The sequence below is a fragment of the Fonsecaea monophora genome (genome assembly GCF_001642475.1).
Source record: "Fonsecaea monophora strain CBS 269.37 chromosome Unknown Scaff65, whole genome shotgun sequence".
NCBI classification, from domain to species: domain Eukaryota; kingdom Fungi; phylum Ascomycota; class Eurotiomycetes; order Chaetothyriales; family Herpotrichiellaceae; genus Fonsecaea; species Fonsecaea monophora.
In genome coordinates this window covers 106998-129150 of record NW_019173996.1, presented here as the reverse complement: position 1 = coordinate 129150, position 22153 = coordinate 106998, and the positions used below count along the sequence as shown (strand labels likewise).

The following is a 22153-nucleotide window of genomic DNA, read 5'->3' as shown; positions in this document are numbered from 1 at the left end:
GCTTCTCCCTTCTCCTCTCTCTCCCTCTCACACAACTCTAGGAACCTCCAGAGAGAGACATGCGGCGCGAACAGAGGAATGCAGCGGTCAGAATACGGGGTTGGTGGTCAAAGACGCCGAGGGACAGCAGCAAATCTGGCCTTGCGCCTGACTGGATCGCCATCTGTTCATCCAACATGGGGGTCCGCATAGGATGCATCCAAACAAGTCGGTTGTCTGTGAAATCAACCTGTCGTTAGGCCTTGAGGACAATGTTGGCGAACACAAGCAAATGCAGGGGCTTTGGAAAGGACACCAGGTTCTGCAGGTGAAAAATGGTCGCTGATTTTCCTTCCCCACCTCCGCAACTTTCTTGGTGCTTGTCATTCCAAACATCTGCCTTCACCCTGAGCAAGAGTCACCATCGTCCTCGCCCTCAAGCATCCATCCATCGCTGCAAACCCCAGTGACCCAAAGACGACCAACGAGACCTGTGAGCCCTGACACTCTTCGATTGAACCCATCCGAATCATCCATGACACGATGATAAAACAAGGAGGGTTGCTTGGGACTGGGTGTGGACAAAGTTGACATCTGACAGGGGTCAAACCGGCTGCTTTGTGCGACCTGTCACATTATCAACCACCGCCCGCGTCAAATTCCATCCCCATGCACGTCTTGATGGCCTAGAGGTGACACGGCTATTATCTGCTCACGACCTGTTTCAATCTCGACCCAAAGAGCGGCGTGCACTAGGCCGTCTGCGCCCGCACCGTCGCTTAAACGTACGGTTCGCAACACACGCAGATGGCGATCGTCCGATCAAGCTAAATAAGGCACAATGCATTGCGGCGCCGACACCGTGGGTGCAGCTGTCAATCAGAAGCAACTGTCAGCTTCTATGGCTTCTGCTGAAAAGGTTCCTCTTTCAGATGTCGACGCCATTGCAAAGGCTGAATCAATACAAGAAGCCTGTCGACAACGGGATTTCGTGGCCCTGGTAACGCTTGCAACTTCGACTGGCGGTCTTTTGACCGACGAGTTGCGCCGACAAGCTTGTATGTCCCCCCTTGCCCACCAATAGTTCGATACACTCCGTGGCACTTTGAACTGATGCATGAACTTGGAAGGGCCAATTCTATTGGGTTGCACCCCTGAAAGCACAGCACCGGCCCAGCCAGAGCACTCAAATCAGCACCGGTGGAGATCGCTACCCCGTCACCCGGACGAGGATCAAGTACAACTTGATGTTGATCGTGCCTTTGTATACTACCCTAAAGGTTTGCGCCCTTTTCCCCAACAGCCATGTGGCACTGGCCTGACTGCAGTCAGATGAATCGGAACAGTCCCTCGGGCAAAAGAAGGCGGAGCTCTTTGAGCTGATTGTGTCGGCGTTGAGAAGCTATCCAATCCTCTCTTACTTCCAGAGCTATCACGATGTCGTACAAGTACTCCTCCTTGTGCTGGGAAAACATCAGGCTATGCCTGCCGTTCCACGAATCTCTTTGCTCCGTCTTCGCGACTACATGCTGCCGACCATCACACCTGCGACGAAACACTTTGAGCTGGTATCGGCTGTCGTGATGGCCGCCGACCCCGAACTAGCGAATCACATTGCCCAGGCCGAGAATATTTTTGCCTTGTCGGCAACTCATTCCCTTTTCGCGCATGATATCTACGACTATGGCGACATTGCCAGGCTGTACGATTTCTTGCTTGCGCATGAACCAATCATGAGCATCTATTTGTTTGCGGCGGTCACAATATCGAGGCGATCGGAGTTGCTCGAGATGCCTGCGGATCAGTCCGATATCCTGACTTTTGTCATATCCAAACTACCCCAGACTTTCAACATTGATGCACGGATCCAGGATGCTGTGACTTTGTTTCGCCATCATCCGCCGCAGAGGCTGCCTGGCTTTATCTGGTGGCGCCTCTCTCGCTACAGCGTCCTCAAGACATCACGTTGCATCAAGCAGCCTCAGAGCCTGGAAGAAGCGGAGATTCTTTGCCGGAAGCAAATCCAGCAACTCCACAGCCACGAGTTAATGCGCAAGAGAGCACTAGTACTTTACAGATACAGAAAACCCGCCGCATCGATGACGGCCGTCATCTTGGTGGGAATCTTCTCAATCTGGTTGCGAAAGACGGGCCACGACAGGATCTTGTGGTCCATGATATCGACCGCGACTACTTTCTTTTCAACTCTGCGGTAGACTGTCCCACCGGATCGCGACCCGGGAAGGAGAAGCTTAGATTTCGATCTTACACGGACCTGACTGGGTGAATGCCCGAAGGTTAGAAGTCTCCATATGCAGAGGAGTAAATCTACGTGGTGCTATTGTCCTACGAGTGAATGCTTGGGACGAAAAGACCACCATACTCTGATCAAGCTACAGCCGACTCCACCGTCCACCCTTGCTGCATGTGCATCACACAACCCCACCCGAGCCAATCCTTGATGCTCTTTAACCCTGATATTTCCAACTCTTGCAATGTGCATTGTGTGCCAATGTGGACGGGGATGAGGTGCTCCAATGTGGCGTCTATTGGTGTGTCAAGGGCATCTCCTGGCAAAAAGCTATCACCCTGGCTCATCACCGAGCAATCACGGGAAGCTATCTAGGCCAATGCCGCCTGCTTGGTATTAGAGGGCAATGCAGCGCTTCCTGGCAAGCTGTGGCACGGGAGAGCATGTTGCTGCAGTGTGATGAATGACGAGCTTCAAGTGCAATATCTAATTGGAAAGATCTGCCTTGGAGCGCTTTGCTACGACAACATGGCAGAAGTGATAGCCACAAGAGAGGTCTTGTCTGCACATTTTGCCGATGTGCTTACCAGTGAGGGCAGAGAATGTGCACTGCATTGGGACGGGTGTATACAGGGGATCAGGCACGTTGACATGCACCAAGTCTTTGTTTTGAATGGGTGCTGGTTCCGACCCTGGCGTTCGAGCAAAGCACCACCGACAGGCTTTTGTGAGGTCAAAGACAGGGAATTTTCAGGTAGCCAGACATATAACGATGCTTCCAGTACTTCGGCAATTGAGATGCTCTTCGAAAACCACAAATATTTGAGGAGATCAGCATTGGTAGCGGGAGATAACCCCTGACGTCGCATACAATGTACCCTCGTAGAAGAGAAAGGGTCCAGGCATCAAAACGCAGAGCATCAATCTGGAACAAAGACCTTAGGTACAAGTTGACTTACGTGATTGCTTGGATGCCATTCAACGAAGAGTCCCCTTTTGGGATTGGCTCCAACATGTTTGTAATGACGGGACTTATCCTGGTGAAAAATGATCGCATTGGTTTGGTAATTTCAAATATTTTCTTGTAGTATGACCTTCGCTGCGCTTCACAAGGGGGCGCGGACGTCCATCTCCAAATCACTTACTCCGACAGGCAAACGTGTCTGTACTTCGCTCTCAGTCACGCACCCGTCACCCCGTTCCAAAAGCACTCTCGCTCGTCCATACTCTCTCGCCGCCAAAGATGGCCAATCGAGGCTACGATGTCGTTGTCGACGTCGACACAGAAGTATGCAAACCACCCCCGCCTTTCCCTTGTCCCCTTGATCGCAATTGTGCGAGAATAGCACGGCGCGAAAACTAACCACATCGACCCAGGGTGACCTTGGACACACAGACCTGCAAGACGACGACCTAGAATTCCACCCATCCAGTACGTCTCCCCCCCAATCGGTCCGCCCGCCCGCGGCCGTACTATAGAGGTTTGGACCACTAACGAAAGTGCGTTTCACACAGACTTTGAATCGAGTTCCTCGAGCCGCAAGATCCAGCCCGACACTCCCTTCCTCTCGGGCTCGGCGAATCCGACCAGCAGCCTGCCCAACGACCCGTCCTCGATGCCGCAGAAGCACATGCTATGGTCACTGTCCTTCTACGCGCAGTTCTTCGACGTCGACACCTCGACGGTCCTGCACCGGTGTCGCTCCGCCATTCTCCCCTTCATCCCCAACACGCCCCCGTTTCTGGACATCATGGACGGGAACCCGGACCTGTACGGCCCCTTCTGGATCGCGACGACCGTCGTGGTGATTCTCTTCCTCACGGGGACCATCTCCCACAAACTCGCGACCGAGGGGAAGAAGCACTTCGAGTACGACTTCAAGTTGCTCAGCGGTGCCGCGGGTCTCGTTTACGGATACACACTCTTCATCCCGCTGGGCCTCTGGGGCGCGCTCCGCTGGTTCGGCGCACAGTCTCTCGAACTGGTCGAGTGCTGGGCGCTGTACGGATACAGCAACCTGTTCTGGATCGCTGTCGCATTGGTCTCGTGGTCGCCGCTCAACGGGCTCAACTACGCCCTCGTGGGCCTGGGATATGGGGTCAGCGTCTTCTTCCTGGTCAAGAATCTGTATCCCGTCATCAGTGCGACGGAGAAGAAGATCAGCCAGGTCCTACTGTTGGCCGTGGTGTTGCTGCACGCCGGCCTGGCCATCGCCATCAAGATCTTGTTCTTCAGCCACAAGAGCCCCGCAAAGGACGATGACAGTAAGATGTTGTTCTAGTTATTGGAGAGGGGCTTTTTGGTAAACCCCTGGCATGGGAAGGGCGCCTGTTCAAGGGCTAGAGGGCATGCTACCGGACGGACACATGGGTTACATGGGTATATGTATCAATAACTCGAGGCATACAGGAAAAACGGGCGAGAGTTTTCTGCGCTTCTGGGAGTAACTGACTCTATTAACGACGAATAAACTTGTTCTTCAAGGAACTCGGATCTGCTGTGTGAATTTTTCGTTTCTGCACTCTTCATACTACTTTCTGACAGGCGTATTGGTGGTCAGCGCATGCTAAGGGCGAGCGCGAGATCAACATGCATTGAAAATCGCCGCATTTCACAGTCTAGCTTGCCCAGCCCGTGAGAACCTCACGGATTCACGACGCCGTTTCTGCATCTTCTACCGCGCATCACCCCGAAATGCATACCCAGAGACTCTTGCGACGTTACTCCTGCTTAGGGTGCACCATCCATCAACACTCTCCCGCACTGCCCACAGTCCATCTCGCGCGAAACCGGCCACCCCAGCAAAAAAAATACACGACCCTGCGTACGCAGACCACTACTTGATCTTCTTCTTTGGTCGGAGTTGGTTGGTGTGCCCGCACTTCTTCTTGCGGCAGTTGGTGGCTCGGGGTGGCAGACGGGCGTAGCACTTTCGGCAGATCATCTTCTCGCAGTTGTATTTGGAGGCGAGGGCCTTGAGAGAGGGTTCGATGATACCGCCACGGAGACGGAGGACGAGATGCAGGGTGGATTCCTAAGTTTTGAACAGACCACAGATCAGCGGACTCCGCGCGACAAGTGAGAGAAGATTTGATTTCCTCCTTTTGGGTTGCTAGTTGGGACAGTGCGAAAAGAATTGTGGTATGTACCTTCTGGATATTGTAGTCACTCAGGGTGCGGCCATCCTCAAGTTGCTTGCCGGCGAAGATCAATCGCTGCTGGTCGGGTGGGATGCCTTCCTTGTCTTGGATCTTGGACTTGACGTTGTCGATCGTGTCGGACGACTCGACCTCGAGGGTGATGGTCTTGCCCGTGAGGGTCTTGACGAAGCTGTCATACGCAAAAAGAAACCATCATCAGCACTTCATACTCTTCTCACGTCGTTTCTTGAAAATCCCGCAGGGTCGGAGCAATATTTCGCCAGGTCGTTTGAGTCGGACGTGCGTTCAGGAGGACTTACATCTGCACTGAAGACGAAGTCAGTAAATTGGCAAAGGCTCTCTACATCACACAGGTCACGACTTACTCTTGTCAAGATCTTCTGGTCACTGGCGATGTTGGTTGATGTGTAGCAGCAGTGGGATCGAAAAGCGAGGGGTGGCAAGACACCTTTGATTGTGGACGCAGATTTGGCGCCAAGACCTAGCCCTACAGAATTAGAAGGTTGAGCGAATGAGGTCTTCAGCCTTGCCACCTCCGGCCAATGTGTCATCGCGTTGATCTCTGGTATTTCTTCCAAGATTAGAAATAGTCGGACGTCTGGAGTGAAGTTACTCGGTACAGATTCTGATTCTATGTAATCCGCCCCCTATACTTCTCCCAGTGTCCTTTACACAACCCCTGTTCCTGCCCTTAGTCCACAGGTTCTTCTTCTAACAACAATGAGAAGCTGAAAGGCTCAAATGTCACGCCCTCCCCAACGAAATGTTTACTCATCGCCTCTACCCAGTGCAACCTCAGACTGTGCAACATCGCACTTGTCCCTTCCATGACACACAAGACGGCGATAGTCAACACAAACCAGAAGTAAAAGGTCACAACGATCATAATGACTTGTGCCGCGCCGGACGCCCCAAAAGCGTTTCCTAGCGTCATGTTCCACAAGACGACGGAGAGCTGTTGATGGGCAAGCGAGAGCGCCCACAGACGAAGGTACGAAGCGGTATGGGAAACGCAGTTGAGACAGAACTCGATCGTATCTTATCACCAGCAAGTTAGACTGTGTATGAAAAAGGGGAGGAGCCGAAGAGTCCATAGCACTTACGAATAGTTTGATGGATCATGACTTCCGAGAATTCGAATTCCTCTTCCTCCTCGTCTCCGATATTTTCGGTGATCATTGCACCCTCGTCATCATCCTCACTAGGTCGGCCATTCATACGGCGTTCATTTGTGTTGGTATTCTCATCGTCGTCGTCTTCTAGATCTGTGGCATGCGTGACACGGCTAGTGTCGCCAATGCCGCGGTATCCTTGAGCAGCAGTCTTCTGATGTTGCCAGCGAAGGTACAGAGGCTTCAAAAGCAGGAGGATGGGCACGTTGATGACGGCAATCAAGAGCAGGAATACTTGGACCCCCGCTTGACCCGAGTAAAGTTGCTCACTTTCTTCAACGTTTCCTGGAGACAGAAACATCTGAATCAACATGTTGAGCAAGGACGGTGGGTTGCGACCTTCGGCTGCCCAGTCGATAGACCATTTGTAAAGGATACAGAACGAAAGATAACCGAAGATGGCTTGGAAGAATATCATGCCAGGCACAAAGTTGCCCCAGACGTCGATAGGAGATTTGAAGTGTCTGGCGTTGACATAGGAGAAGCACAGAGCATAGGTCATGTGTGCCCAACCCATGAGAATAGACAGCTTCATCTTCAAACTGTTGCTGAAGAGCAAGTCATTCTCGGAGCCGTGCCATGCCCAATCCAGACCAAATGGATATCTGTAGCTTCCTTTGAGGTGAGCGGTGACTTCTGGGCGACCCTCTTCAGGGAACTCCCAGGCAGAGGCGAAAGGAGTAAATCCCTTTGAGAAGACATCATTGTAGATGAGGCCCGTGTACATGGAGAAGATACCCATCATCAGCATGATGTAGCGACCATAAAATGCCATTGCGAACAGTTCGTCCTGCTTGGACCGTGACAATGGCTTTTCCCAGTAGATCATGGCTGCTGCAGCCATAGCCATCAAGCAGCCGTGCCCAAAGTCACCGAACATGACGGCGAATAGAAACGGGAACGTGACGATGGTGTAAAGACCTGGGTTGACCTCTTGATATTTGGCGGTCCCGTAAGCATTAATGATGGTTTGAAAGCCCTCAGTGAACTTGTTGGTCTTGTTATAGGTAGGCGGAGTCCTATTGGTCTTGATTTGATTGACAATTGTCGGCACCGACAACCCGGCTCGGTCGTTGACATCTTGTAGAGTACGCCGAATCTGTGGCAGAGTGTTGGTGGGACACCAAGCTTCCGCGATCAAGGTCTTTCTGGCGTGGTCATAGGAGCACATGTTTAAGGCATTGAAGACAGCTTTCTCTTTCTTGATGACGATCATCCAAGCAGCCAGAGATCGAGCAATGGCACTCAATTCCGCATCGAGGGTATTCTTGGTGTTCCGGAGGACACTTGCGAGGTCGCCGAGGCGGGTGTTGACTTCGTGAATCTGGTCTCTGCGGATATCACTGCTCTCATCAACATTGTAAAGGTCTGCACCCAGAGACTCGGAGATTTTCCTGATCTTCGCAATGATTTCCTTGCCGTGTGCGAAAATCACGAAAACATTCTTCTGAATCTCTTCGTTGTTCTCGGGGTTGATGATCGGCTCCGGGATTTCCGACTGGTTCATGTACAGGTTACCACGCAGAGTTCTCCACAAGATTCGTTCAAATGCAGGTAGTCGCTCACGGGGAATGACACCAGCGACAAACCCAATGTTCATCACAGCGAAGCTCTGTTGCTGTTGAGACGCATCCCCATTAGCTCTGCCTTCCTCGGCCTCAGTGTTTCGCAGCAAGGGCGCGTCATCTTCATCGATACTGGCGCGAATATCCTCTGTTTGTCCATGAGCTCTGTCGAAGAAACCTCCGGCCTCCTTAAGAACCCATCGCCACTCGGTCAGCTCAACCTCCCTCTTCTTCAGTGTTTCATAGCTCTCATTCAAGCTGCTGATGCGTTGTTCCAAGCTCTCCGCGCGTTCCACAAGGGCATCGATCTCATTGGCTTGAGGGACCGCGAGCATATTCTCATCGAAATCCCAGTGACTCCTCATCTCGATGTGAGATTTGTCCATTTGACTCTTGAAATAACGGAACTGGCGTTCGACATTGTCTAATCGGCGTATTTCCTTAGTGAAGGTGCGTTGGAAAGCAGTTGTCTCAGCATTGAGATCTCGGAACTGGACAACGCCAATTTCACCCAGAGCAGAGACAACTTCACGACCGATTTCGTTGGAGATGTAGAGCTGGGTCAAGGACATGCTCGCCGACCGAAAGAGGGTATCTTTATGGGCCATGCTGGGCGGTTATTGTAGGAGGGAACCAGGCCGCCCAGGCCACGACGTAGAGGAGTTTGAGAAAGAAGCCTCACCAGAGAGCTGTGGTGGCTCACTATAAGAAGTGTGAGAGCTTTGAAAGATGAAAGTCGCAGCCTGGGTCCCTGTTGGAGGTGTTGCTCGATGATTGCATCGTACCTCAGTTGCTGGCTTGGCACGCTAGCCGCTTAAAGGTTCTTCCTAGTTATACGGCCGCGCATTGAGCAGCTACTGCAGACAAGGCTGAGGGCATCACCATTTCGATCCTCCATTAGCGGCCGTGAGGGCGTGAGTATAAGTTGAACTGCAGTCTTGAATTGGATTTCATGCGGGGCATCAAGGGCTTTTCCTTATCACCTGATACAACCCATAAAGGTCAATCTTCACCCTTCTTCGCCACCTCGACCCCCAAATGATGCTTGACCAATTCTATGCCTCGACCATTCAGGTGGTTCTGAGCGAAAAGATGCATCTTCTCGCTCATCTCCCGCTTGTCCAATCAATTCTTGTCTCAACAAGGAGGATGGCACTAAGCCATCATAAGCCCATGTCCTTAGAGAGCTGCAATCGTTATCCCTGAGGTGTAATTACACATCGGAAGAAGGTACCGAGAGTCCATCAGAAAAGAATCGCTCAGAGAAACGAACAACACCACTGTGACCCGTTTAATTTGGACTTTAGCCAGACGCCGACGCTATGCCCAAACACAAAGTTGTTATGCATTTCCATTCTACAAGTAAGTGCAGAGCTAAGCAAAATAGCTCTTCCATAGCACCCCGGAGAGGTCTTCAATCTGTTCTGGTTTGAATGCCTGCCAACGGTCAGTTTCGGTTTACAAGGTCAGTTCATCACAAAACGTACCTTGACATCGATATGCCAAGTATCCTGCCGCGTCTTCTTGAAGTCGCTAATGATACTCTTGACGCTGTTGCCCACTGTTGCCGGGTCATTTGCCGCTTTGCTACTCAGCGTGACCAAAACATCAGGCATCCAAGCTGGTGGTGGACTTGAATAAGGGAATGCCTGGATTAGAGACCCTAGCCCAAGCACTGCGGCATGGCGAACGATGACCAAACGCTGTGCTTCAGGAGTAGGTGTGTTAGTTCCCGAAGTTCGCGCTGATGACAGCCCGGCTAGTTGGCCCTTGGGTTTCTTTGGCAGGGGATTGTCAATGAGCATTTGTGTGAATCGATCCCGTAACTGAATGATCATCCTCTCTCGCAGCTCTAGCGGTGAGCATCGGATCATTCCAGATAGAGTCGTGGCAGCACCCGCCCGTACCTCATGCTGTGTATCTTCGAGCATATCAGCCACACAATTGAAAAGCTTCTGTTTACTTTCCTCCGACAGCAAGAACAAGCGTCTGAAAAAGATGATCTGCATGTTGATCATGACACGGAGACGTTGATGCCATGATGGGGATGTCCTGCCTATGCGAATCAAGGACTCGATCAACGCTTGATCTTCCCCTATTCGATGGGGAATATTCGGCAGGTGTCGAAAGACATGGTATGCCAAAGACTGCAACTCGGGATCCTCCTTGACATCCATCATGTGCAGGAATTGCTCCGTGAACAAGTTGGGAAAGTACTTCAAGAGCTGGGTGCACTCATATGACGAGAGCATGGAATCAAGCCACAGTAATATTGTTTTGCTCCCAGACGTATAGGCGGAGGGGGTCTGTTGACCGGGTGTGCGTTCATGCCGCCACTTTTCCAAGCGCGCAAAAATCTCACTCATGGTGGCATCGAACTCTTTGGTTGGCAGATACGGCTGGGTCCCAATAGGACCTGCTTTCCTCTGGGCTTCGAGGAGTTCCCTGACGTCCTTATACGACTCATGGTATCGAGTACGGGTAATCGCAGCAAGAGTTTGAGCCATCGCCTCTCGGACGCCCTTGTATGGATGGTCGATATGGCCTAAAAAGTCTTCCATGATAGGCTTTTCGAGCTGGAAATGCCACCCTGCATCCAGGATCACTTGATGGAGCAGATGAATCTTTGAACTTTCCTTGAAAGCGGCGTTGGATCCCATATCGAGGCGGAAGCTTGTGATCCAATCCACCAGTGGCCATGCTCTCCGAGGGTCCCGGCTCTGAAGAATCATATGAAGGAAAGTTGTCCAGTAGCCAGAATTCTCTGGAGTAAGGCCATCTGAGAAGACTCTTTGAATGATTGGGAACGCGAATTCCCATACCATCGTCCTCCGCTCAATGGAATTATCCATGACCGACGTTACCAGACCACCCAGAATCTCTGCCGTGGCACGGTGTTGATGCTTGTCGCTGCCGTCCTCAAAAACTGCCAGTGTTTCTTCTTTGATGTCTTCGAATGTTGCAACGGCTAGACCGTCCCTTATGATCAGTTCGAAGGCATAAGTCAACATCGCCGCGCTCGCCATGCGGAACTTATCTGCGGATTGGTCTCGAGGCTCTTGCTTCAGGTACTTGAAAAAGGTGACAAACCATTCTCGATTGAGGTGTTTGCCGATTACAGCTCGTTTTTTCCACTCAACTTCATCATAGATAATGTCGTTCTGCACGTTAGCCTTGTAACCGGGCATGTCTTTCGACCACACAAGCCAACCAGGATAATCGTGATCGATGTAAACATCGGCCTCCGGTTGAGAGAAGGCCTTCAGGAATGTCTCGGTCCACGATTCCTCTCCAGCTCTCGTCTCGACTTTGACTTTTGCAGGGAACTCTTGGATTGCCTGGATGTAATTTGCATAGTCGTGGTTGCACACTGCTCGCACATCGGTCATGGTGAAGAGAGCAACCAACCCCTGAGAATACAGGCCGCGCAAGCCCGGGTGAGGGTCTATTGTGCCCAGAGTTATCAAATCAATCATGCTGTCTGAAGCAATTGTGTCGAACCTCATTCCCAAAGACATGACAAGCGTGGCCACGCGGGTGGCTTTCTTCCAATGTGAGACGCGAATAAGCTCGATGAGCTCTTCCGCAAGTTCCGCCTTCTTGCGCTCGATGTTACCACGCTTGGTCAGGATAAATGCCTTTTTCTTTGCGATCTTATCATCGACATCTTCAGCGGGAGCAAATGGGTCGACAACTGTACGGTCGATTATAGCCATTCGATCGCCAGGCCGACCATAGTCCATGACCTGGAACAACCCGCCACTGCAAAGCTTTTGGATGGAGGGTTTGTCAGCAGTGCTGGCCTCGATAAATGTTCTTATGACGGCTGGTGTGTATTTCCAATGTCTGCCCACTGTCTTTGCGAGACTGCCAAACAACAAGGCGAATAGTCCGCCTTTAATTCGGGGGAAGTCGTTCTTTTCTACGGCTTTCTGGAAGGCCGCTAAAAGTGGCGGGATAACGAACAATCGAGCTCCAAAAATGACCTTGAGGGCCGATTCGCCTGCACTTTGCGCATTTCGGCGGACTTCCGTGTATAAAGAGACGGCGGACTCTGCAAGGTCTAGTAGAAGCTGCTCGTCAAGCTCTGATCGTGGTCTAGGTGCAGCATTATGCCGGAGCCTCTGGGTATGGTAAACATTGGCTCGTCGGACGAGTATTGAGCGAGGGTAGTCCTTGCGTATGCCGCTCACTTTGTACGGTTGCTCATCAGCATGAAGAAGCCGAGTGACTCTGTCAAGAACGTGGGCAGAGCGCTCGATGCCGACATCAACAAACCATGATCGATAGGCAGTGTACAAAGGAGCGAAAGACGACACATCATCCTCCCCTTCTCGAGTCAGAAAGACGTGGACCTCATGAAGAACACGGCCGATCTTCTGCCTGAGTTGATGAAGAAGTTTGTAGTTAGCATCATCAGGCTTTAACAACTCGCCAGCAGGATACTGAAAAGAGGGCTTGATCGATGTTTCGTCTGTGCCATCAAGGGAAGAGTCATTGTCCAAGACGTCACTGGGTTGTTCCGGAGCATGGCCATTTGCCTGAGACATTGAGGTGTCGGTATCGGCATCAACACCTGCCGCAGTCGTGGTCAAACCCTCGTTGACACCCTTGGAATCAAAGAGAACTGATACTCCAGCGAGGAGCAGGCGTAGAAGAACCAGATTCCTTGAGACTTCATCCGACCACTCCTTGCCGCTGCCGTCGCGTTTAATACTGGATGAGCCGTCGATGAGGCGTTGCAGATGTTGCACCGCGCTTTCGGCTTGATTCTCAAACAATTCCACGGCGAAATCAATCTCTTCTTTGCAGGGAACGTGCCATTTTGGTTTGACGGTTGCCGGTGGTTCTGCCGCGCCCCAGAGATCTGCATTGATCCCATTCTTGACTCTGTCCGGTTCATACAAGGCGTAATCCGCGGTGTAGGTTACTGTGAGGTTTAGCAGCAGATGATGCACGTAGTTGGAGACGTGCACGGTCGGCATGCCCTTGCATTTCTGCTGCATGTACACAGCGATATCGAACAGTTCCTGCTTGTATTTCAGGACTGCGGAGCCGACATGAACCACACACATACTCAGCATGCTGATATTCCAAACCAAACCTCTATCTCGAGGCAGGACATCGGAAGCAGCATTCCTGGTTGAGCCGGCACCGTTCTCATCGATTTCAGTGCGAATGGCACTGATCAAAACAGGCACGAGTTTCGCCAGGGCCTTCTCAGGGTCGACCTTGCACAAGCAGTTGCAAATAAAGGCCATTGCATCTCTCGATTGATGGATGACGTGGTTCGCAACAAAGTCAACAATTTTGTTCAATGCCAGGTCGTACAATTCTGGCGAGAGAGATGCTAGCAAAGGCATAAAAGCTGCTGGCAATGTATTGACGATGTTTTCTTCGGGAGATCCACTTCTGACACGGGCTGCATCTGGCAAATTTTCCAGCAGAGTGAAGACTCGGCCCAGAAACGATGTGACGAATTCTCCAAACCCAGCAGTGGACGAGGCAAGTATCAACTCTTCATCCCTTTCATTCAAGGCGGCGTAATTCAACTCGACTTGGGAGCCTTCCTGCTCCATACGTTCCATCTCCCCTGTGATCCAGTCTATAGCCAGCATGTTACCTTGAACATCTTCTCGGCCCTTGGAAAGATCCTCAAATGGTATATTGTAGCACACATTCGCGAAAAACGACAAAGTACAGAGCGTTTTGTCCAGATCATTGGCGTCGATACCAGGCAAGGCAAGACCAAGGAGAGCCGTGATATGACAACGGTAGCCTTTAGTCCTGATCATTGTCCTCGCCAAGATTTGTAACGATCGTATAGAGGAGATTGTTCGGTGCACCTCAACAAGCCCCTGCATTGAAGGGTAGATTCGTTGGAGGGCACCAGGGAGGATCAAGTCTGGCTCCAAAAATGCTAGGGCTTGAAGGGTTGACAACGAATAGCTCATGGCTGTTCCGCTCTTGGCATAAATGCCCATGAATATGACTTCTCGCAAACAGAGGACAAAACGTCTCCGCAATGCTTCATTGAGTTTTCGCTCTTCAGGGACCTCCATTTCACCATTGCGTTCTCTGTTCCACCGCATAACGAAGAAATCTGCCAGGTAGAACACAAGCTGGGCTAGGGTGCGGGTCCAGGAGCCAGAGTTCGAGGGGTGGAAAAAAGTCTCAATGGCTTGTATCAGGGTCTCGAGAAGAGAAAGGACCGATGTCTTCTTTTCCAGGCAGACCGGTGATAATGACATGACAAACCAGCGGGCAATGTGATGTGAAACGGGGTGCTTGCGTGAATCGCGATCCAGCAGAAACCCCATGCCGGCTGTGATGTCCACGAGAGCACTATAGGGAGAGGTGGATTGCCCTACAGGAATCTCCAATAACCTCAGAACCGCAGTTGTGATTAGCGTTGACTGCTCAGCGGTGAATATCCCGAACTCGGAAAACTCGACCTGTTTACTAGGCAGCGAGTCTCGAGCTAGGCGAGAGAGAAGATCAACCAGGGCGACATCGACGGTTCGGGAGCGATTGACCAACGACCACAAGTGGAAAAAGGTGGGAAGAAAATGTTGGGGATTCAGGTCGGATCGATTGAGCGGAGGGGGTGCTGTTGGCAGCAGCATATTCAGCAGCCCTATCACCACAAATGCGCCCTCAGTCGATGACATTGTGAAATAGGGGAGAATTTCTTCCAACATCGCAGGGATGTCCTCTGGATCAAAATACAGTTGGGCGAAGGAACTGATTTTGATCAGTGTCTTGATATTGCGCTTGAGGTTGGTGGTCTGCATCAAGCCCGACTCGCTTGGTAGCACGAATACTTTGATCTCTCGGAAGAGCGGCCGCCAGTCAAGGGTTAGATCGAGCAAAGGACGCAAGTAGTGTTTTCGTCTGCAGACATGTCAGTTGAGAGACCCTTCAAGGCCGTGGACTGGGAAACAACAGACTTTGTGAGTAGCATGAACATGCTAGCGAAGCGTTCGGCCACACTTGGATCAATGCCAGGAGCCAGAGCGAGTTCATAGTAAAGCCTAACGAGCTTCACGCGCTGTTCTTTGGTGGGATCGAACTTGAGAGAGAGCCAGCTGCGCAGTTCCCTAGTCCAATGCACCGCACCTGGAGTGAAGTCGCTGGCCTGAATCGCAATGTAAAGATGTTTGAGTATCTCTGCCAGATCTTCCTGTCTCTTCGCCTCATCTTCCACAGTATATGGCAAGGTAGAAAAGTAAGGGTACGTTCGAGGTCTGTTGCGCTTGCAATGGCTGCCAGACTCGTTCGTTTGACCATCTTGCATGGCTATGGTACCGCCCGGAGAGGTCGCTCTTGAGATTTCAGAGCCTTGTTTGGTAAGGCTGCCGTTGAGGAGCTCTTCCATGTGCTGCTTTGGGATTTCCATGGCCTGTTATATGTTCGCCCGCTGGATCGTTGGGGTCATTCGAGTCGAAGGAGTGAGGATTTATCGATTGTCCTGGATCATACCGACGCTGACAGAAGCAAGAACCACGACTTGGACGACACACTCTCTTGTCGAGTTAATGGTCGTACAAGGACTGGCAGGCGACGTGGTTGTATACGACTCCAGGCGCTTAGCAAGCTGCGGTGCAGCCTTGCGATGTCGTACGTCACGTTTATGCCTGCGAACAGATGCTCGACGATGCGGAGGAGGAAGGCTCAGGAGATAGACAATGTCACGTCATCCGAGGGGGGCAACAATGTATTCAGAAATAGGATAATCAGTTGCTAAATATGAGGATTTTGCTCAACTGCACGCGACACTTGAGTATGAACATGTCTGTCCCAAAATCTCCGCAAGGCACGAGGCATCAACACAGCAGCAGCGCCGCCCAGGCGAGGGAAAGGCTTGGCACTTTCAACTGTCACCATGTATCCATGCGCACCTGCGCTTCATCACTTTTTCTGTTCCATAGTCTCTGCCCCTTTAGCAGCCATCTCCACTTGCTTTCAATTCCCCAGCTCGTGCTTCTTTCGTCTCGTCAGGCTGCCTCCTTGTCTTGAGGACACGATGTCAGTCTTCTTGAACGAGGTGCCGAAGTCATCCGGGAAACATGTACCCTAGATCAGAGCTGCGACTAACAAATCTTCACCCCCAGAGTAGGTGGTCCTGTCTTGTCCTGTTGAAACGATCTTCCCGGGTTAGGACTAGCGAAATGCTTCTTCTCTCGTGTCAAGAACAGTGCCATCCTGAGTCATTTCTCGGCTGCAAACAATCGCGCAAATCGATTGTGCATATGCTTCATGTCTCTTCGAAACGGCCTCGCAGAATGTATCACCAATCTGACCATAATTGACCAAGATTGACATCCCCAGAGCACGAGAAGGTAAATTTTCGAGCTGGTGCCTTGGATGTCGAAAGGGCAAGGTGATATGGAGAGAATACTCCCTTGGAGCGTTTTCCTTTCTACCCTGCCTGGCGTTTCTGGATCTTTTGGCACGATGGCTAGCTAGGTGTACCTAGGACTCGGAATTCCAAATTGCACCCTATGCAACAAGTCTTAATGACGGAACAAGACTGCATCTTGCTCTGTATGCTCTTGGTCAACCTTTTTCCAAGTCATTTTGGAAGGTTGAACCTCGAATTTGGGTTTCTCTGTCGAACCCAGTCCAAGCTGATCGAGCGACCTTATCTCCGAACTACCTTACTCTGAACACTCCTCAGTCCCCTGTCGGAATCCAAGAAACTAGGTCGAAGAGCAGTATGTGCTTTTTGCAGGGTCTTAGGCATGTTAAACTCGAATCCTACGAAAAAGAAACAGACTTGCCTCAAACCCGTCCACTGGTCGTGGAGCACAGCAGAGATGGTACCAGAGAGTATCGGCGTCCCTTGACTTGGCTCAAAAGAGGCTGAACTTCCTGCAAAGAAACCATTAGGAACCAAGAAGTTGGCCGGTGTTAAGCCATGGGTAGGAAATTGTTCCTCCAGGCCAGTTTTCATTACTATCCGCCCACAACTACTGGGTCATGGAAACAAGATCCGGAATCGCCCGCGAACGGGCCATTACCGACGATAGCGCATTGCAACTGCACAGTGACAGTTTTCATGGGCCAGGCCCACAACGTTGCATATGCATCTCGGCATTAATCTTTATCTCCGCCCTGTAACATATAGCAAATACCACTTCGACCTGGATCACTCTGGATTTGAATCACGTCTCCTGCGTAACAGGTGTGCCATTTCGCTCGCTAACCTCATCTCATATGCTTTCTTGCCTGCCATTTCCTTCATGTTGACTATGGCAAACGCAGTCTTCTCACCTGGCGACCTGTCATCACCACTGTCAATCTCACCTCATGAAACTGCGGTGTTGCTCATGGACTATCAAAACATGACTCTTGCGGGGATTGGGGACGTTGCCGCAACCAGTGTCCTCAATATTGCATCACAGATGCGCGACTGGGCACTCGACAAAGAGATGACCGTCTTTCATTGCCTCATCGACGCTTCGCCCGGCTCAAAGCCTCCCAATCACTCGAGGATCGCCGCAAGATGGAAGATGTATGAAACCAAACTAGATGGAAACCCGTGGTACGGCCGTGAAGCGGAGACACTGTCAGTTAAACGACATCCCGACCGCGAGCTCAGCTTCGTGAGGACACCGGGATTCATCTCCGCCCTTGAGTCTCATGGACTGTCGAGCCTGTTAAAGGAAAAGGGAGTCAAGTCGCTCATCATCGGCGGCATCAGCACTTCTGGCTGTGTCCTGAGTACCACTCGTGCTGCGACAGATCGTGGGTATATCGTGACGGTGATGGAAGACGCATGTTTTGATCCAGTTCCAGGCGTGCATGCCATGTTGGTTACACATGTCTTGCCCATGAGTGCTCACGTGGCCACGTCATGGGAAATCCAGAATGCATGGAAGATTCTATAATGTATTTTTCTGGTCATGTCTTGGGGATTAAGAACTGGGCTCCTCCGCTGCGGCGCTCTTGCATTTCCCAAGAGGCTATTGAATTTGCAGGTACGAGGCAGGCGATTCTCACATATAACGGTTGTGCCAGGGGCGTCTTTTCTTGTAGTTGGCACGCATGATCTGAAATCTGCCTAACCGCCATAGTAATTTTTCTTCGTATATCCATGTCATGCAACGATAATTTCGTCAAAGACAGAGCCAAAAATCCCCCACTCGTCGAAGTTGAAATCGCTTGGACTTGGGAAGTTGTCATTCTGTACAAGGTGAGTCAGCTCCGTCTCCCACGGCCAGATGGGCCACTTACCATGTCGGGAAATTGGAATTCTTGACGGCCGAGCGCCACATTGTCGTCAGAATCCGGCCCTGGGCGAATGTCTCTCTTCTCCGCCTCTGCTGCTTTTTGGGCGGTCCGCCTTGCAAGGTTCGCTACATCACGGGCAAATGGATAGCTCATGTCGCCCTCGGTGACGAATTGCATGTTCGCAAAGTACCCGACCATGATGTCTAGCAACGCAAGGTCGGAAGAAGTGGAACCTCCATGCGGGTGCTTGAGCACGTAGATGAAGACATTGATCAGACCTAGCATCGGAAAGTAGAACGCAGCCCTAAAGATCTGTCAGCAGGAGAACATGCGAGGAGAACCCCACGATTCACCCACCATTGCGAAGCGTCTGGCTTGATCTCAACCCCTTTGGCTATGACCAGCATGTTCCTCGCTGCCCCGTGGACGATTTCGGAGCTTGCCATGATTTGCTCGCGGATGCCCTCACCCATCCGGCCATGGCCAAAGAGAGTCGAGCTGATCCAGGGGTAAGCAAATGCGGCATGAATCGAAGTCAGACCACCATAGTATCCATAATAGATCAGGACCAGCCGGCACAGGCGCCTCCTGTCGACGATCGAGAATGAACCAAGAGTGTCTGGTGGTTTCAAATCGTCAGGGAGAGAGTTTCTCCAGCCCCTTAGTTGGGCGTCCAGATCACGTACCGCCTCCAGCAGAACCGGTGAGGACCGCTGGAGGGCTTGGAAAGAAAACAACCTCTTCGCCACTTGAGACAGAATACGAGCTTGCTGGATCACAGCGACAAGCGCGGGAACATCGATTGTGCTTCCGGGGCAGGCGTCCTTCGGGACCTGACAGCTAATCTCGTCGTCGTCGATCAACTACAATCGAGATGGTCATTATCCTGGGGAAACAAAGGATTGGGTGGGGGATGTTACTCACCGAAGGCCGTCCAGAGCGCAGGGCTATATGCTTCTCGCAGCAATAAACTGCCCAGAAGAGCCAATTGCATTGCTTGGCTTCGTCTGCAGACAAACTCCATCCCGACCCAGACTGTCGATGTATCCCTTTGGCATGTGCCAGTCGCACCGCCATTGAGCAGAGCTGATATTCAAGCGATGGTGAGCCCAGCCCACCAGCAAAGAATGTCTACCTCTGTCAGTTCTTTGCTGCCCGGTGTATGGAGCGGAACGTACCATGGCCAATATGCAGCGTATGGAGAGAATTCCATTCGGCGTGAAAAGAATCTGGACGAGGGACGATAGGGCCTGCTGGAAATACCCCCAGGCTTGTGATTGAATCTCTTTGTAACTCAAGGTAGAGTGTTTGGGCAGGTATATGGTGCACCCGGCTGCGTAGATGGTCTTGCGCAGCGCGTGCCAGACTACGTCCACGTTGCGTTTCGACTCGCCACGAAGCCAAGCACTGAGTGTGGCCTCGAACTCGGGTCTGTGCACAACGCCGTAGATAGATTCGAAGGATTCGTCAAAATATGCTATCAACAATAATGTCAGTATTCTAGCTGGGAGGAGGCGGAACATAGAACAGCCAGAAACCATTGACAAATGCCCATGCCATTTCCGGCTCCGGCTCCGAGTTTGGATGAGGAGCCAAAGCACTCATGTCCATTGTCAGACGCCGTGTCCACGTGGAGACCAGGTCTCTTGCACTCTCTCCAAAATCGCTGGAGCCAACCGCTTGAGATACCCAAGCAAGCCCTGGTTTTGAGCAGATGGAGAGCCAGGATCCGGGCCCTGGCTTCAGGTCAACAAAGGTCCTTCTGACGGCTGGTACGCGAGAATACCATGATGTTCCCAATTGCCCTGCTGTCACGTAAGCCTGTAGTCTTCCGCAAACAATTTATGGCCTTCTTACACTGTGAGGTGTGAGGGCACAGTTTTCACGCTCCGACGCCGGCGGCACCCGTGGAGCCTGCAAAGCCTCTGAGCTGAAAGACTCCATGGTTGATTCGTCGACGTCCTGGTGCAATGTTCCTATCCCATCGGCGCTTGCCAATGCGTGTTCTAAGTGGGTGTCTATATCGAAGGACTCTGGCTCCAGCGGGAAAGATGTTGTACTCGGACACATGCCCATATCCGTGCGGCCAGATTGAGCAGTGTAATTGCACGACACAGTCTCGTCGCTGTGACCGATCGGCCGCTCCCCGCATGACGAGTAGCACGTAGCTGTCGGAGGAGGAGAGTAACGCCCCTGAGAGCAACTTGAGTGAATCTGACCGGACGGTGATCTGTGTGCGTGGTGCACGCAGGCTTTTATATTTGCGCCCCGAGTCCCATTGGGATGCTGCTTCGCCAACGTCGTTGGCCTTCTTCCTCTCCGTGAGGGCACATAGGTGCAAAAACTCCCGGTGCGCTGAGATGGGCATCAGACATGGGGGCTTGAAAGAGTTTTGAGCGGACACTCGCGGCCATACTTGACACTTGTCACATGGTTCTCGACCATTACCTGAAACGCCGTACAAGAAATTCATGAGCCGTCCGAGACCACGGGTACAGGCTTGCTTGACCTACATTTCACTTTCTTTGCGCGACAGCGACAACAGGTGTTGGACAACTTCGAAGGCTCGATCGGGTGAACCATGGTAGGAAACGAATCTAGTGCTTGAGCGAATTGGGCTCGATAGGACTGACATTCGAGGCACACGGGGAAGTTTACCAGGGAGAGGAAGATGTGCAGACTCGCTGTCTCAAGACGACCACCAATATCCGGGCCTCCACGCCACTCCCCGCTGCGCTGTGGAGAGATACACTTGGCTTCCGGCTACTTAAGCGGGCCCTAAGCTCCCCAGGCGAGGTATGCACGGGGTTACTGTGAGAACACCGAGGAGGTCGTGTCGAGGGTAGCCAAGACCCCGAGATCTATACGAGGTACCGAGTACACGTACCTAAAAGATGATCTCGTTCTCGGGGTCTCGGGATTTTGCCCACAGCCCGGACCTAATCCTTAGCATAATACCCAGATACGCAATCTAGGCTACTGTTAGGGACGGCGGCCAACGAAACGAGAAAATGGAATCGTGCACAGCTAGATGGCTATCTAGCTATCGACAAGGAACTCGAAGTATATAGAATGTAATCATTACGAACCGACCTTGTACGCAGCGACCGATTAAGAGGGAGTAGTGACACTAGACGACATATTACCTCGGGTATACCAGTCTCCCTGTTGCGCACAACTGAGCCTCGCCGCCCGAGAAGGGGGGATCTGGTAGCATTTATTGAAGAGTATCTCAGAGCGCAGAACGGGTTCCACACCTACAAAACCCTTTACTGGCATCAATGGCTCAACGACACGCCGTCAAGCTGATCCTGTTCTTCAAAAGAAAGCCGGGAATCAGCCCCGTCGAATTCGAAGGCTACTACGAAAAGAACCATGTTCCCCTCATCGAACAACTGTTCCCGTCCTGCATTCAACGGTATACACGCAACTACATTCAACAGGAGAGCGCGATCGAAGGACGTGCAGGAGGGTCAGACGAGGCATTCTCCGACGTGGTGACCGAAGTGTGGTTCGAGACCGAGGCCGATTTTGCAGATTTCCAGCACCGCCTCGCAGACCCTGCGATTCAGGGGCCTCTGTTTGCCGATGAGGCAAATTTCATCGACCGTTCAACCATAAAATTCTACGTCGTCAGGGAAAAGTCATCGCAATATAAGGGATGAAACGGTCACAGACGGGGCTGTCCACAGAAACCTCTGGCTCCTCGTGTGCTCCAGCGTACTAGTTACACAATCAGAAAATACAGCATAGATAGGAAACACTTCTTCTCATAGTCTTCTCGAGCT

At 51.7% G+C, this 22153-nt stretch overlaps 8 protein-coding genes across 8 annotated transcripts; 4 read left to right on the top strand and 4 right to left on the bottom strand.

The window, feature by feature from the left end:
* Positions 1 to 820: 820 nt before the first annotated feature.
* On the top strand, positions 821 to 2195 carry AYO21_07961 (hypothetical protein; the record flags this gene model as incomplete). The annotated part of the gene is made up of 3 exons (XM_022657913.1): positions 821 to 1037; positions 1141 to 1259; positions 1308 to 2195. 3 exons carry the CDS (start codon positions 821 to 823, stop codon positions 2193 to 2195), a joined length of 1224 nt encoding a protein of 407 aa, XP_022509807.1.
* Positions 2196 to 3473: 1278 nt separating this feature from the next.
* Positions 3474 to 4512, top strand: AYO21_07960 (hypothetical protein; the record flags this gene model as incomplete). Its single annotated transcript, XM_022657912.1, has 3 exons — positions 3474 to 3518; positions 3608 to 3662; positions 3746 to 4512. The coding sequence occupies 3 exons, from the start codon at positions 3474 to 3476 to the stop codon at positions 4510 to 4512; spliced, it is 867 nt and encodes a 288-aa protein (XP_022509806.1).
* Positions 4513 to 5067: 555 nt separating this feature from the next.
* Positions 5068 to 8737, bottom strand: AYO21_07959 (hypothetical protein; the record flags this gene model as incomplete). The annotated part of the gene is made up of 5 exons (XM_022657911.1): positions 5068 to 5265; positions 5381 to 5551; positions 5611 to 5698; positions 6229 to 6430; positions 6496 to 8737. The coding sequence occupies 5 exons, from the start codon at positions 8735 to 8737 to the stop codon at positions 5068 to 5070; spliced, it is 2901 nt and encodes a 966-aa protein (XP_022509805.1).
* A 766-nt stretch (positions 8738 to 9503) lies between these two features.
* Positions 9504 to 15528, bottom strand: AYO21_07958 (hypothetical protein; the record flags this gene model as incomplete). Its single annotated transcript, XM_022657910.1, has 3 exons — positions 9504 to 9566; positions 9617 to 15023; positions 15080 to 15528. The coding sequence occupies 3 exons, from the start codon at positions 15526 to 15528 to the stop codon at positions 9504 to 9506; spliced, it is 5919 nt and encodes a 1972-aa protein (XP_022509804.1).
* A 1855-nt stretch (positions 15529 to 17383) lies between these two features.
* AYO21_07957 (hypothetical protein) lies at positions 17384 to 18022 on the top strand (the record flags this gene model as incomplete). Its single annotated transcript, XM_022657909.1, has 1 exon — positions 17384 to 18022. One exon carries the CDS (start codon positions 17384 to 17386, stop codon positions 18020 to 18022), a length of 639 nt encoding a protein of 212 aa, XP_022509803.1.
* Positions 18023 to 18231: 209 nt separating this feature from the next.
* On the bottom strand, positions 18232 to 19976 carry AYO21_07956 (hypothetical protein; the record flags this gene model as incomplete). Its single annotated transcript, XM_022657908.1, has 6 exons — positions 18232 to 18318; positions 18369 to 18669; positions 18723 to 19228; positions 19290 to 19496; positions 19544 to 19842; positions 19904 to 19976. The coding sequence occupies 6 exons, from the start codon at positions 19974 to 19976 to the stop codon at positions 18232 to 18234; spliced, it is 1473 nt and encodes a 490-aa protein (XP_022509802.1).
* Positions 19977 to 20247: 271 nt separating this feature from the next.
* AYO21_07955 (hypothetical protein) lies at positions 20248 to 20733 on the bottom strand (the record flags this gene model as incomplete). Its single annotated transcript, XM_022657907.1, has 1 exon — positions 20248 to 20733. The coding sequence occupies one exon, from the start codon at positions 20731 to 20733 to the stop codon at positions 20248 to 20250; it is 486 nt and encodes a 161-aa protein (XP_022509801.1).
* Positions 20734 to 21646: 913 nt separating this feature from the next.
* AYO21_07954 (hypothetical protein) lies at positions 21647 to 22030 on the top strand (the record flags this gene model as incomplete). The annotated part of the gene is made up of 1 exon (XM_022657906.1): positions 21647 to 22030. The coding sequence occupies one exon, from the start codon at positions 21647 to 21649 to the stop codon at positions 22028 to 22030; it is 384 nt and encodes a 127-aa protein (XP_022509800.1).
* Between the last annotated feature and the right edge of the window lie 123 nt (positions 22031 to 22153).